We start from the raw sequence: 13,664 nt of genomic DNA on the forward strand, positions 1-13,664 counted from the left end.
AGTGTGAGAGGATGATCAAGAGCAGTAAATTGTGTTGTGAGACTCTGATAAGCCTCAAAACCTCATAAGAATGCAAAGGAGGGTTCGCTCTATTTAATTTCTCTTTAAACCCATTTAAAGCAGCATATGGATTTACAATACCTGTCCCCATGTTTAGAGGGCACATCAGGTCTGAAAGAGTTGGAGCTAATATGGGACATGGTGTACAGTCTTATCCAGTCATTGCCTTTCATGACTGGACTGTGATCTGACAAATGTATGCAGTATATAGACGGATGGACTCACATGGGAGCGAGACTCTCTGGGCAGTAGAGAACAGAGGGTTTGCCGGTTCCTGTTGTGAGCGTCCAGATCCACAAATATCACAGACCAGGAGCAGCCCTGCAGCACAAAACACACACGGAGAGACAGGATCATGGTTACAGCAGAACTTTTCATGCTCTGTGGGTAAAGTCGAAAAATAAAGTTTCTTCTTCTGTGTGCACACCCACAAGCTTTCACACATGACAAGCTATTTTATCAGAAAAAATGATGATTCAAACAACTTCATCCATCTCATCTCACACCTCTGCACATCAAAACACAGCGTTTTACTGGAAAGCCAGGCTGATATTTTTGACTTGCACACCTTGTTGAAGTACAGTGTGGGAGTGCTTGAACAGCACTGAGTTGCTAGTTATCACTTCAAAACTCTTCATATACAAAAATGAAGCGCTACAACTATGATTCAGTTAGTCTGTCCAGTGCGTTTAAACATCTATATGAGAGTGGTGTGTGTGTGTGTGTGTATGGAGATAGAGGCGGGCTATTTATGCTTTTTACTTAGCAGCAGAAACGATGAAACCTCTTTGGTTCTAAAAAGCCAGTCCAGTCCACTTCATCCATCTGTCAGCAGTGCTTACATAAAACCAAGTCATCCCTGCAACCTACTAAGCAGTTTCTAATGCGAACCTGATGCATTATGTATGAATATTGCCAGTTCGTATTTTCTTTTCTTTCATAACAGGCCTGGGCTTCCAGTCAAATCAGCAAACTTTCCTTTAGCAATTTGCATAGAGTAGTAGATGATGGCCACCAATGGAGGCAGCTGTGTGACCTGTCGGGGTAATGGTCCGTTCAGGGAAACCTTTTCTGATGTTACAGCAGATTAGCATAGTATATATAAAGTAAAATCGCACAAATGCAAAGGAATGAGCCATCACAGTGGTAGGTGTGAGGTTACTGTCAGGTGCAACCTCACAACACGAGAGTTTGGGATTGTATTATGGCAAAAACACAGGAGACTTCATCACATAAGAGTTGTTTATGCACATCAGGCTGAAAAAGTTTTTTTTTTTAAAACGCTTCTATTCATCTGCAGTTTGCTTAAAATCACAAGAACAAACCAGAAGGCTAGTGAAAAATTGTTTTGTGAACAGATAAGACCAAAAAATACATTCTATGTTTCAATGAACATGTTGTGTTTTGGGGTAAAAGGAAACCCCGCATTTGAGCAGAAGAAATATATCCAATCTATAAAACATGGTGGTGCAATCATGGTTTGAGCCCATTATGCTACATCTTTTACAAAGACACATTGCTATCAATAATGGAACAATGATGTATTTATTATACCAGTTAATTCTAACAGAAAAAAAAACCCAAAACTCGAGTTGTTCAACCAAAAGTTGTTCAACCAAAGACACATCAAAGAAGAATAAATTTGTGTTTTGGAATAGCCGAAATAAACACCTGACTGTAATGCACTAAAAATGTTATGGAACTACCTAAAAAGAGCACCAACATCTGAATAAAATGTATAGGTCACACCATCTGCTGAAAGCAAAAAATCAGTTTCTTTTGGCACTCACAGATATGTTATACTTTTATAATTTATGTTAACAAATAAGTTATCCAAAGTAAAATTCTCCTTTGTAACGATTCACTTTAAGAACTAGTTTTACGTCACATTTACTCAGAAATATAAACCTTTCTAGAGGGTTCACAAACTGTACGGACTATCATAATCCATGACGGAAAGGTATGAATATCCTTGTTATTGACAAAGGTTGGTAAAAGATTTAGATAATGAAAAACCCCATTTCAAAGATGCTTTATAACACAATATAATGTAAACTAAACCGAGACAGCTGACATGCACGAATTAGATCAAAACAAAAACAATGCTGAGTGAGGTTTATGCCCGTCTGCTTTGTTCTTGACAAGGTGTTCATTTCCTGTCAGCCTTCAGAAAGATTAGGACAAGATTGTTTAACCATGTGTACACACCTCTATGAATTTAATGGCTGGCTTAAAATTTTTCTGATTCGCCTTCAGGAGAGATCAGTTTTATCAAACTGCTTCATGCCATCACACCAAGGAAAGCTGCCGTCTCTTCATCCTTCATAGATGACTTGTTGAAGGGTCACAGAGAAATCCAAACTTCTCAAACTTAGAGCTGTGTGTACATTTGTCTAATACAAAGTCTAAATGTGATACTCAGTCCCAGAGTCTGCAGCCAATGGAAAGTGTGATAGCAGACTTCAGAATGTACTGAATGTTCCGCTTTAAGACGTTGAGGGAGTTACATTTGGTGTTGGAAGGATGAGAGTCAGGTGGGAAATAAAGATTGATAGGGATCATTAATAAGCAACTGGAGGGCTGGTGCACTTCCATTGCCACACAGGGACAAGAGACTCGATAAGAGACGCGCTACACACTACACGCGCACACACACACACACACACACACACAGAGCTACAGAGGATTCACACAGCATGGATCATAAAGCAGCCACCTCTATAAATTGATTCTTTCAACAAGCTGAGCTTGAAGAGAAAATCCATTTTCAGGCACAGTTAAACCCCTCATTTTGCAGGTGTTCCGAAAAGGAACACAGTCAACAATTTTACAGTAACAACTAACAACCACATATAATGATAATGTAAACACTCCGAGATCAGATGCAATAAATGGCTGGAAAAGCCAATGTCCAAGTGGAGAAAAGAAAAAAAAGAGATGATAATAAGGGAGGGGGCTTGCTTAGTGCATTGCTTCATTTTCTAATTCATTAGCAGCTGTAATGAATGTGCCTGAAGCAACACAAGAAGGAAACATATCTACTAATGGATTGAGTTAAAAAGAAGGCTGGAAGACTCTGTGAAACGAGGATCAACTGTGGTCATCAATCAAATTCAGGAAGCAGTTTGCTGAGATAAACACAAGCTTGCCAAGTAAACATCGCGATGGTCAAACATGCATTTGGAGATACAGCGTTTCAGTGGGCACTAATTACTGCGATAATGTCTAATCGTCAAATTTTATGGCTAACGATAAATTCAGGCCCGTCTGGTTTTTTATTTACAGTGCCACAGTGGCAAGGTGGTGGCACTGTACATATGAAGCATATACTATCTACTCACTGATAGATGGAGATGTAATGGGCCATGCAGATGTAAAGTAATTAGACCTTCAATCTTGGGCCATGTGACAGATTTAGAAAAAACAAAAACACACCCTTATCTCAGGATCTGCATGAGGGAAACTGCATATGACGAGAAGGGATTCACATACCTGGTTTCCAAACAGGTTAAATCCATTGATGGCCTCCAGAGCAGCTTTAGCAAGGCCAACAGAACTGCAAAGATAAGGCACACTAAGCATTACACGGAACACACAGTAAGCAAATGGCAGTGAGATTGATGCATACTGGCAGAAAGAACATCTTGCATTTGATAAGCTTGACAACATGAAGGCATTGCTTCAAACCAAAAGTGCCTTTCAGTCATAGGAATCTCCCACCTCCTTTAAAAAAAAGCAGTCAGAACTGCGTCTGAATATTAAACTGATATTTCTCAGAATTCAATAAAGCTGAAGGTTTCTGAGATTGCAGTCTGCTGTTGATAATGGACGTCATAAGAAGGAATGGAAACAAAATTTGGACTGAATTTCACAGTGGCTGGCTACAGTGATTGCAGTGCAGATATATTGTGAATAAATTCCCTCTTCAAGTTTACTTTTTTAACCGACTGAGATTTTCATGCAAAAAGAAAATGAGACGGAACATTTGAAGGAAACTTGACTGGCTTTTTATCTGCTGACATAACCAAAACATACTCAACACCATTAGTGAAGCCTGGCTTAATAACACACAGGGCTGGATTTGAAACATTCAGACTGTACAAGAGATCCTTTGAAATTCACTTTCAAACACACAAACACATGCACGCACAAACTAGTGTATGCTGGCCACAAAAATGTCAAAAATGGAGTGAAAAAGCAATCTGCTCCAAGGCACAATGATGATGCAAAAGTTTGAGTTGATAGCTGGAGATGAAGATTTGCAAAATGAAAAGACAGGGGGCGTTCATGGCCAGCAGAATAAAACGTGGGTGGGGGCAAGTTCCAACTCTGCTGTGCAGAAAAAAAACTGATATGTTGCTCTCAACTCTGGGCCTTAAATAATTTAAGATGGACTGAGGCAAAGAAAAAAAAAAAGACCTTCAGTCTTGGTTTCAGTGCACAGTTCAAAAGCCAACATGCGTATGGTATGACATATGGGGTCAATGACGCACATGAGCATAACCTTGAGTAACCTGCTCTGACATGCAGGTTTTTGAAGTAATGTATGCCTCTATCTTTTTCAGAGGAGGCCTTGCTTATTTCAGCCAGACAATGCCAAACCACATTCATGGTATTATAACACCATGTCACAACATCTTGTGCACACTTTACACACACACTGTTCTCTCTGCAACACACTAGCAAAGACAGGGAAAATAGCCAAACACTCAAGTAAACAATTCTAGATTTCTAAGAAAAACTTAAAAAAAACAACACATCCTCCTTCGTTCTGTCACGTGAAACAAGAAATGCAATGACAAGTCTTCTTCTTTTTTCATTTGGTTGTTGTTGATTTGAGATTTCACAAAACAGACACAGACTAACCATAAAACTCCACAGAGAACCTATAATTAGTAAAAATGTTCATTCATTTCAACGATCACTTGGTTGCAGGTGAACTGGGAAAAAAGGACAAATGTGAATTAGTATTGCTTCTGAGTCATGTTTACAGCAACCTGACAAATGCTTTAAGTCTGTCTGAAAATATCTTCTTAACTGCTAAATGCTGCGCTATGGTGACAGCAAGTCACTAACTTTGTCAGCTCTTTGTTACCGGTCATGTACAATGGGTTTATCAGAGCTTAACCAGAGAAAAGAGATGCCTGCTGTAGCTGTCAGCAAGTTGATAAGAGCAATGAGGTTGTACTGAGCTGTACTGCTCAGAGCAAAACAAAAACAATCAGCTAAAAGATGCTAAAATCACATCACGTTGTGGGGTACTGTGCTCAAATCAAAGACTTTTTGGGGATTTTCAATCCATTTCTCATTTAAATGTAGCAAATTATAGCATCCATGAAAACACTGATTTAAGCAGGCTTAGGTTTTTATTTATTAATTTTTTCATTTAAAGCAGGGCTTGCTATTAAAACTGTGCTTTAGTCACTCATTAAATGGTAAGGTAATATTTTGAGTAATGAAGACAACATAACGTATTTTGCTGCAGATTCAGACTAAATATTATATATAATATGACAACATCTTTGTTAATATAGTGAAACTAACTTTACATTTAATGAAAACCAAACTTAAGATGACTCAAGAAATCCTGATACTTACAAGATTAAATATTCTACTTTATATAAAACCCTTTCAATCTATCCATTAAACTGCATGTAGCGATGACATTAGGCACAGGCAAATAAAATGAGTCATTTGATTTGATGTTGACAAATGAATCCTGTGCCAAACTCGCACATCCTTTCCAGTTCATTTCCACTGAGCCTTTTTCTGCCCACTGGCACCGTAGCAGTAGAAATGACTTTTCAATTTTAATCATTTATACATTTCTTGTTTACACAGGACCATTCTGAATAAGCTACCGCCACAGTTTACTATTTGCATACAGCATGTCAGTTGGTATTATGCAACTACATGTATAAACTAGCTCACTAATTGTACAAATCCAAAGCATGGCCACAAGGGGAGGAAACACAAGATACAGTGCCTCTTCACCACATTAAATTTGTTATCTTTCCTCGAGGATATCTTGGCAAGCTGCTGCCAATAGCTGTGGATTCTTGGAAAAAGAAAAAAAAACATGCTACCCAGAGATAAGCCATGGCAGAAATTGAGGATCTTTATCAAAACACTGACAGAGGAGAGGGAGGCCAAAACGACCTTGGATGATAAATCAGTTAGTAACAAATAACAAAAGCTCACTTGCACTTGTTTAAAATAGCACTGGTGTTTGAAGATGTGGTTTAAATTCTTATCTTTATTCAAATGAGCCATTTAGATTGTTGAGCCATTGCATTTTTTTCTTGATGGAGATTACTGGCTCAGTGATGGAGGTTGTGTGGTTCTCCAACGCTGTGCTGATATGATGTCGCCTTTGAGGAAAAAAGCTCTTCACTGACCAACACCATTGAGCTGCTGACATTTAACTGAACCTTTTTCTTACATTTTCTAAATAGAATGAAGCTGATTAATTAAGATTAAAAGTTATTTCATAGAATATGTATTTCTTAAATAAAGATTAATCTAATTAAGAATTGACAGTTTTTATTGTGTTTTCGGATTTGAAAAAGTCCATTTAAAAGCAAATTTAGACTTTTCTGCGCTATTGCCTAAAGTGTAACATTTTCAAAGGTTACGAGTATTTATTATTCACCTTATTATTTCCCTCAAGAGTGAGTGAACAAAGATTGAAATCGAGAAAAAAGTGATTTGACATTCTTCAGGGAGATAAAAATGTTCAATTCAGTTTAATTATAGAGTCAAATCACAACAAATGTAATCACAAAGCGCTTCAATGATACAGTCCAATTCAAGCGAATTAGAGTCCAATTCATTGTAATCATAATCCAATTAATCAAATTCAAAATTACTCCAATTCATACATACAAAGCCAATTCAAAAACGATTTCCGAGCTCAGGAAACCAACAGATTGCACAGATTCAGATTCAGTCCCCCGTCCTGAGCGTCCTGCTAACGTTTTGTGTGTCTGCTGAATCTGTAAATTGGAAACTTTTGTTGATGCTGTCAACGAAATTAGAGCTTGTTGCAACGTTTTGGTCAAAAAATTAATGTTAAATATCTAAAATGGGAATAAGCAAGAACAACTGTGGGAATGACCTCATATCCAAGACTTAAATTAAATGTACAAAACAATAAATTAGAACAATCCAGAGGCATACACTAGTTATGTTGAAGACAAAAGGAGAGACAATTGTTCAGAATTCTTTTTTTGACCATAACTATAATTGCTTAAAATACAGTTTTTTCTCTTTATTTTAAGTGTCCATTTCTGGAAAGAGCTTCTTGAAAAACACTGATTTCTTCTTCAAGCCTTTTCTGGCTTTGTTGGCATTTTCATATTGTTGAGACAAAGTTTGAGAAATTAGGGTAATTATGGAGGCAATTCATTTTACATCACCTGAACTTTTCCCAACAGTGACAGTGAATGAAAATATCCATAAAAGGGTCATGAAGGCGTGAAACCTTGTTTGATCCGAGAATTTCAAACATTTGCACTCTCCTCACTCTTCAGCTTTTTTCCCCCCAATTTAAAACTTTACAAATGTTTTTAAAAATTAAGTTAATTTATCTTTTATGCTTTAGTTATGAGACTAAGACAAAATAAGACCAAGTAATAATACTGGGAATCTTTGAAGCCCTCTTTAAAGAAAATAATTATCAACTGACAGTTTTATTTATTTATTTTTTTAAATGTTTGATCCCTCATATTAATTTGTGCAAATCTTTGTGTGTTGTTCATTCTTTGACTGACCTGGAATGCAGCTCAGTGCTGCCGTTATTGTATTTGCTGCCTCGTTCCCACATGCCGAAGTCTGGCACTCGGTAGGCTCTCTCCACACAGAACACCAGGTTCTGGATGAAGGAAACCTGCAGGAAGAAAAACAAACATTTAACACGGAAAGGCTTCGAACACAAGGAATGAACGCAGCACATACGCATACAGACCTTAATACCAACACACCAACTGACCCCGAGCCGCAAATTGTAAATTGGTTTCCACAAGAAATATGCAATAACAGAACATGATTTATGCTGCAACAACACACATACACACAGGTTCAGGCTCCCAGCAGGCGTGCATTTACAGTAATGAATTACTTTTGATTTTGATCTTGGGTCAAGTGTCCAACTCTTTCATTATAAAAGGTTACCATAATGGACTAGAAAGCGGATTTCTCATCAACACTCCCTTCAGCTACAGACAGGATTTAATTAAGTAGTTTGATGTGACAAAATGTGAAGCAACAACCTTGTCAACTGACCAGAAAAAGACAAGACAATGAACAGATGCAGGTTGGAACAACATCTTGTTGCAAGATTTCAAATAAAGTCTATCTTCCTCCAATTATAGAAATGAAAACTCATCAGCAGGATCCTTGGTGTCAGCACCACATAAACATATCCTCATAATACTTTCTCTGCGGTATCATTGTGCCCTCACTGGCATTAAGAAAAGACACCATGTCTAAGGAACACAACAAAATCACATGCCACATAGGGGAGAGACATCAAATGTGTGATGACTTTAAGGCCTTCAATGATTAAGAAGACCTGAAGGTAGCAGTGCATGTGTGCCTGAGTGATGGGAGATTTAATCGAAAATGACAAAGTGAGGGACAGAAAAAAGAGAAAATGAAAGAAGAGAGAGAAGAGAAGCAGTAAGAACCTGGTCGGACTTAAATAGGCCATCTTATGAAGGAGGGCAGGGACAAATGGAGCAAAGCGGATTAGCCTGTGAAAGAGAAAAAAGTGTTTGCTAGGTCTCTTATTTGGGATTTTATGAGTTGAGTGATTAATGAGGGGAACCTTTTAGTATCTTAATGGTATCTTAATGAATGTTACTGCCCACCGGCCAAACAAGCCTCTCCGTCTCCTTACTGCTACACGAACTCTGCCAGAACTGCGTTTAATTTGGTCTTCTGGTTGCAGTCAGTGAACATGGGCGCTTGTGTAAAAGCTTTTAACCAGAGTCACATGTATGCTTTTACTCATGTAAAAGCAGTTGTATGCATTCTTTACAGCACACACACTGTAAAAAACATACATACCCTTGTGTATTAAAGAAAAAAAATAGGAGAGAGAGTGAGAGAAAGACTGTGATGCACACAAGCTAATGAGTCGCTCCATTTCATGGTGCATGAGACTGAAAATGGCATCTGGAAGGAGGTCGATAGTGCATTTTCTCAGAGGATAGTGCATCTTCTCAGAGGATACACAACAGCCTTTCTATACCACATCCAGAAAAAAAAGGAAAAAAATGCTGCAATGCAGCTTCCAAGTCAGTCCAGTAAATGCCAATGAACTTCACAGGCGACAGCCAACAACAGACTAATAAATACCGCACTAATGTGATTAGTCTAAATGAAACACATTTCAAACAGCGTTCAGTGAGAACACCAATCACAAATCCTCCTGCTCAGTGGATATGATGTTTGTTGAATCAAGGATGGGGGCATAGGCTGCTTCAGTTTGAATTATGCAAGCTAGTAAGCACTGTTTAACCATGCAAATAGGCTGCTGCACAGACAGGACTGCACTAAAATAAATAAATAAATAAATTACATTGTTAATTTGTTTTGTCAGGGGCTACAAATAGAGAAAAATTAAAGGTTATCGGGGTTGTGTTTGTGTCTGTGTGTGCGTGTGTCTGTGTGTGTGTGTAAAACACACACACAGTGAATAACACTAATTGCTTAGCGGTACAATATTTTATCATGTCCTTACTTTATTCAGATAAGCCCAATTTAGTAAACAAATGGATTTCTGTATTAGGGGCACACATTTCACTGCTCTGTAGCAGTAAGTAAAGCTGTGAATGAGCTGGCAGTAAAAGCTAACTGAATGAAAGATATTCCTGCTGCTCCTGGAGGCCACACAGTAAAGAGAACACTAACTAACAGCCAAGTTGTCTTGTTTGGTTTTATTAGGAGATGAACAGAAAGAAGACAAAAAAGGATGGCGGACAGATACAAAGGAAACAGCTTTTCAGTTATAGTGGCTTGGTGTGCTGCCAAATAAGACGTTAGCTGTATGATTCCCTGGGGGCCATTTATGCTTTCATACAGAAATTATCTAAACGTTTCACTGCTGAAAGTCAATTGAGCAGCTCAGCAAAAATATGAATGTGAGCCAAGCTATAAAAGTGATATACTGTCCCCCGATCCTCCACTGGTGCCTGTACCAGGATATCTGTTGGGGATTTAAGTTGCATCTAACTGGCTTTAGAGACCCTTTGGTCATATATTTTTAGCAGCTAGTAGGATCTTCAAGTGGTAGCACAAGATAATCTTATGTGTTAGAATACAGACTTACGATATAGTTTTTACAATAGTGGTTTTCATGTGAGATTCATAAATGGGGGTGATTTGTAATATAAATAAAGATGCTGTTTGAACAGCAAATTTATGGTTAAAACCACTGAAATATGAAGCCATGTGGGCATGAAATAGCACTAAGGCTGGTTTCAAACCAGCTGTGTGGTGTGTACATTGTGTATGCAGAACATTATGATTTTCTTTTTGGCTAGCGCGTTAGCAGCTGAGAGCATACACACCGATTCAGCAAGATAGACATGTTGGGCGTGTCGTGACATGAGGTGCAGCCGCATATAGTCTAGAGTTTCAGAATGATGCCCATTTTTCACGTGTGATGTAAGAGTCAGCAAAGCTGTTGTCAGCAAATTAAACAGCCAGAAAAGCGTGCTTGTTGGTCAGCATAATGACCACATCAACAACAGCAGATTCAGTGTCTAAGAAATATGTCACAGACATTAAATCCCAATCCCTCCCCAGGACCATATTCCTGTTTTTCCATCGCTTAATTTCAAGAACTACCTTTTCTTTTGGGCATTGAGGAGCAGAAGTCATTTGGCCAGCAAACGGCCTATCATTTCCCTGCTGATCAGCAATGTGTTGAGTTCAGCTTCAATGCAAACACTAGTCAGCTGGTATGAAGCCAGCATAAAGCTATGTTAGCTACTCTGAGAGACTGAACTTGACAGGACTTTTACTGAACAATACTCTTCATCACGACAAAGAAGGATATCAGCATGTGACACAGAAACAATAGAAAGAGCAAGTGTGTTTGTACTGAATTTGACTAAATAAAGAAGAGAAGAAGATGTGTCAAGGTGTTTGGGATCGATTCTGTTTGTGTTTAGTGCAGAGGTCAGAGAGTATCAGAGAAGATAAGAGGTAAACAGTTTTGAATATGAGATTTACATCCGATATCTCGTAAGTCTTGAGTCTTGTTTACCTCATCAGTGTTGTAAATGATCTGCAGACCAGAGCAGATCATCTCCACCAGGTACAGCAGAAACAGAGAAACAGCATCGATCTGCAATGACAAGAGGAGCGGGAGCAACTGGATGAGAGGTAATTTTTACACTGTGTGAGCTTCTCAAATTTGTCAATACAGCCATCGTTCCAACAGAATGTAGAAAATGTGACGTAAACTTTCGGTTTGCTATTACGCCAGTGGAACTGAGTTGCTAACGCTTATAATATGACATGAAAGAAAGAACTGCCAAGAATTAACTATATACACAGCATATGTTTCACAACTGTACAGCATCTGATGACTTTTATTACAGGCAACAAACATTGTACTTGTGTTTTGATTTTCTATCTCTAGCTTACTGATGTATCAGTCACGCCAAAACAGAAAAGCCATTTACATGCTACACACCAAACTGACCTTGGTCAATACAATTGACAGAAAAATAAACTGCTTTACTGCCAAATTAATGCACATGTACTTGTAAGGTAAGGTCATTTTTCCATCCATAATTGTATGTCATAGAGTGCTGAAGAGCTGGATTTGCATTTTCTTTTTCAAAAACATAAACCCGTAACAAGACACGAATTAGCTCACTTAATCATATTTAACAAGGTCCACTAATCATGGTGCCACTCCTGAAAGGGAAATTTGATTAATTTGACATTTTTTTCACAATTGTTAGATAAAACAAATATGTGACTAGTAACAGAATATCAGCACTGTGAGCAAGTATTTACTCTTGAAATCAAGAAATAAAACATAAAACTGTGAAATAACAGATATGCAGGGTGTATCAGGTACGTCAAATGTTATTAGTTCACACATGCGATTGCTTAATTTTTTCACTGCTGACCTGAAGGTGGTGATAGTCGCTGTAGGAGTACACCTCGTCACCAGTGTCCACATTGAACACAGAGTGCAGACACTTGGAGGGGCTGGGATCCTTTTTAAATTCCTCCACCTGGTAGGGAGAGGCAAGAGACAGGGAAAGACAAGAGACAGGGAGAGGCAAGAGACAGGGAGAGGCAAGAGACAGGGAGAGGCAAGAGACAGGGAGAGGCAAGAGACAGGGAGAGGCAAGAGACAGGGAGAGGCAAGAGACAGGGAGAGGCAAGAGACAGGGAGAGGCAAGAGACAGGGAGAGGCAAGAGACAGGGAGAGGCAAGAGACAGGGAGAGGCAAGAGACAGGGAGAGGCAAGAGACAGGGAGAGGCAAGAGACAGGGAGAGGCAAGAGACAGGGAGAGGCAAGAGACAGGGAGAGGCAAGAGACAGGGAGAGGCAAGAGACAGGGAGAGGCAAGAGACAGGGAGAGGCAAGAGACAGGGAGAGGCAAGAGACAGGGAGAGACAAGAGACAGGGAGAGGCAAGAGACAGGGAGAGGCAAGAGACAGGGAGAGGCAAGAGACAGGGAGAGACAAGAGACAGGGAGAGGCAAGAGACAGGGAGAGGCAAGAGACAGGGAGAGGCAAGAGACAGGGAAAGACAAGAGACAGGGAAAGACAAGAGACAGGGAGAGGCAAGAGACAGGGAGAGGCAAGAGACAGGGAGAGGCAAGAGACAGGGAGAGGCAAGAGACAGGGAGAGGCAAGAGACAGGGAGAGGCAAGAGACAGGGAGAGGCAAGAGACAGGGAGAGGCAAGAGACAGGGAGAGGCAAGAGACAGGGAGAGGCAAGAGACAGGGAGAGACAAGAGACAGGGAGAGGCAAGAGACAGGGAGAGGCAAGAGACAGGGAGAGGCAAGAGACAGGGAGAGGCAAGAGACAGGGAGAGGCAAGAGACAGGGAGAGGCAAGAGACAGGGAGAGGCAAGAGACAGGGAGAGGCAAGAGACAGGGAGAGGCAAGAGACAGGGAGAGGCAAGAGACAGGGAGAGACAAGAGACGGGGAGAGACAAGAGACGGGGAGAGACAAGAGACGGGGAGAGACAAGAGACGGGGAAAGACAAGAGACGGGGAAAGACAAGAGACGGGGAAAGACAAGAGACGGGGAGAGGCAGGAGACGGGGAGAGACAAGAGACGGGGAGAGACACGAAACGGGGAGAGACACGAAACAGGGAGAGACACGAAACAGGGAGAGACACGAAACAGGGAGAGACACGAAACAGGGAGAGACACGAAACAGGGAGAGACACGAAACAGGGAGAGACACGAAACAGGGAGAGACACGAAACAGGGAGAGACACGAAACAGGGAGAGACACGAAACAGGGAGAGACACGAAACAGGGAGAGACACGAAACAGGGAGAGACACGAGACAGGGAGAGACACGAGACAGGGAGAGACACGAGACAGGGAGAGACACG

General features: G+C 40.1%; 1 protein-coding gene across 3 annotated transcripts in view; it reads right to left on the reverse strand.

Annotated features, from left to right (window-relative positions):
- The window catches only part of phkb (phosphorylase kinase, beta), a 104,289-nt gene that overhangs the window by 64,447 nt on the left and 26,178 nt on the right, over positions 1 to 13,664 (reverse strand). For all 3 annotated transcript variants that reach the window (XM_072381005.1, XM_072381003.1, XM_072381004.1), the window contains 5 exons: positions 12,213 to 12,320; positions 11,336 to 11,416; positions 7,833 to 7,948; positions 3,553 to 3,616; positions 286 to 381 (listed from right to left, as the gene is read on the reverse strand). In XM_072381005.1, coding sequence (XP_072237106.1) covers positions 286 to 381; positions 3,553 to 3,616; positions 7,833 to 7,948; positions 11,336 to 11,416; positions 12,213 to 12,320 — 465 coding nt within the window. The remainder of the gene's footprint in view (positions 1 to 285; positions 382 to 3,552; positions 3,617 to 7,832; positions 7,949 to 11,335; positions 11,417 to 12,212; positions 12,321 to 13,664) is intronic.

This window comes from Leuresthes tenuis, unplaced genomic scaffold (assembly GCF_036924035.1).
Source record: "Leuresthes tenuis unplaced genomic scaffold, fLeuTen1.0.hap1 SCAF_2, whole genome shotgun sequence".
NCBI lineage: Eukaryota > Metazoa > Chordata > Actinopteri > Atheriniformes > Atherinopsidae > Leuresthes > Leuresthes tenuis.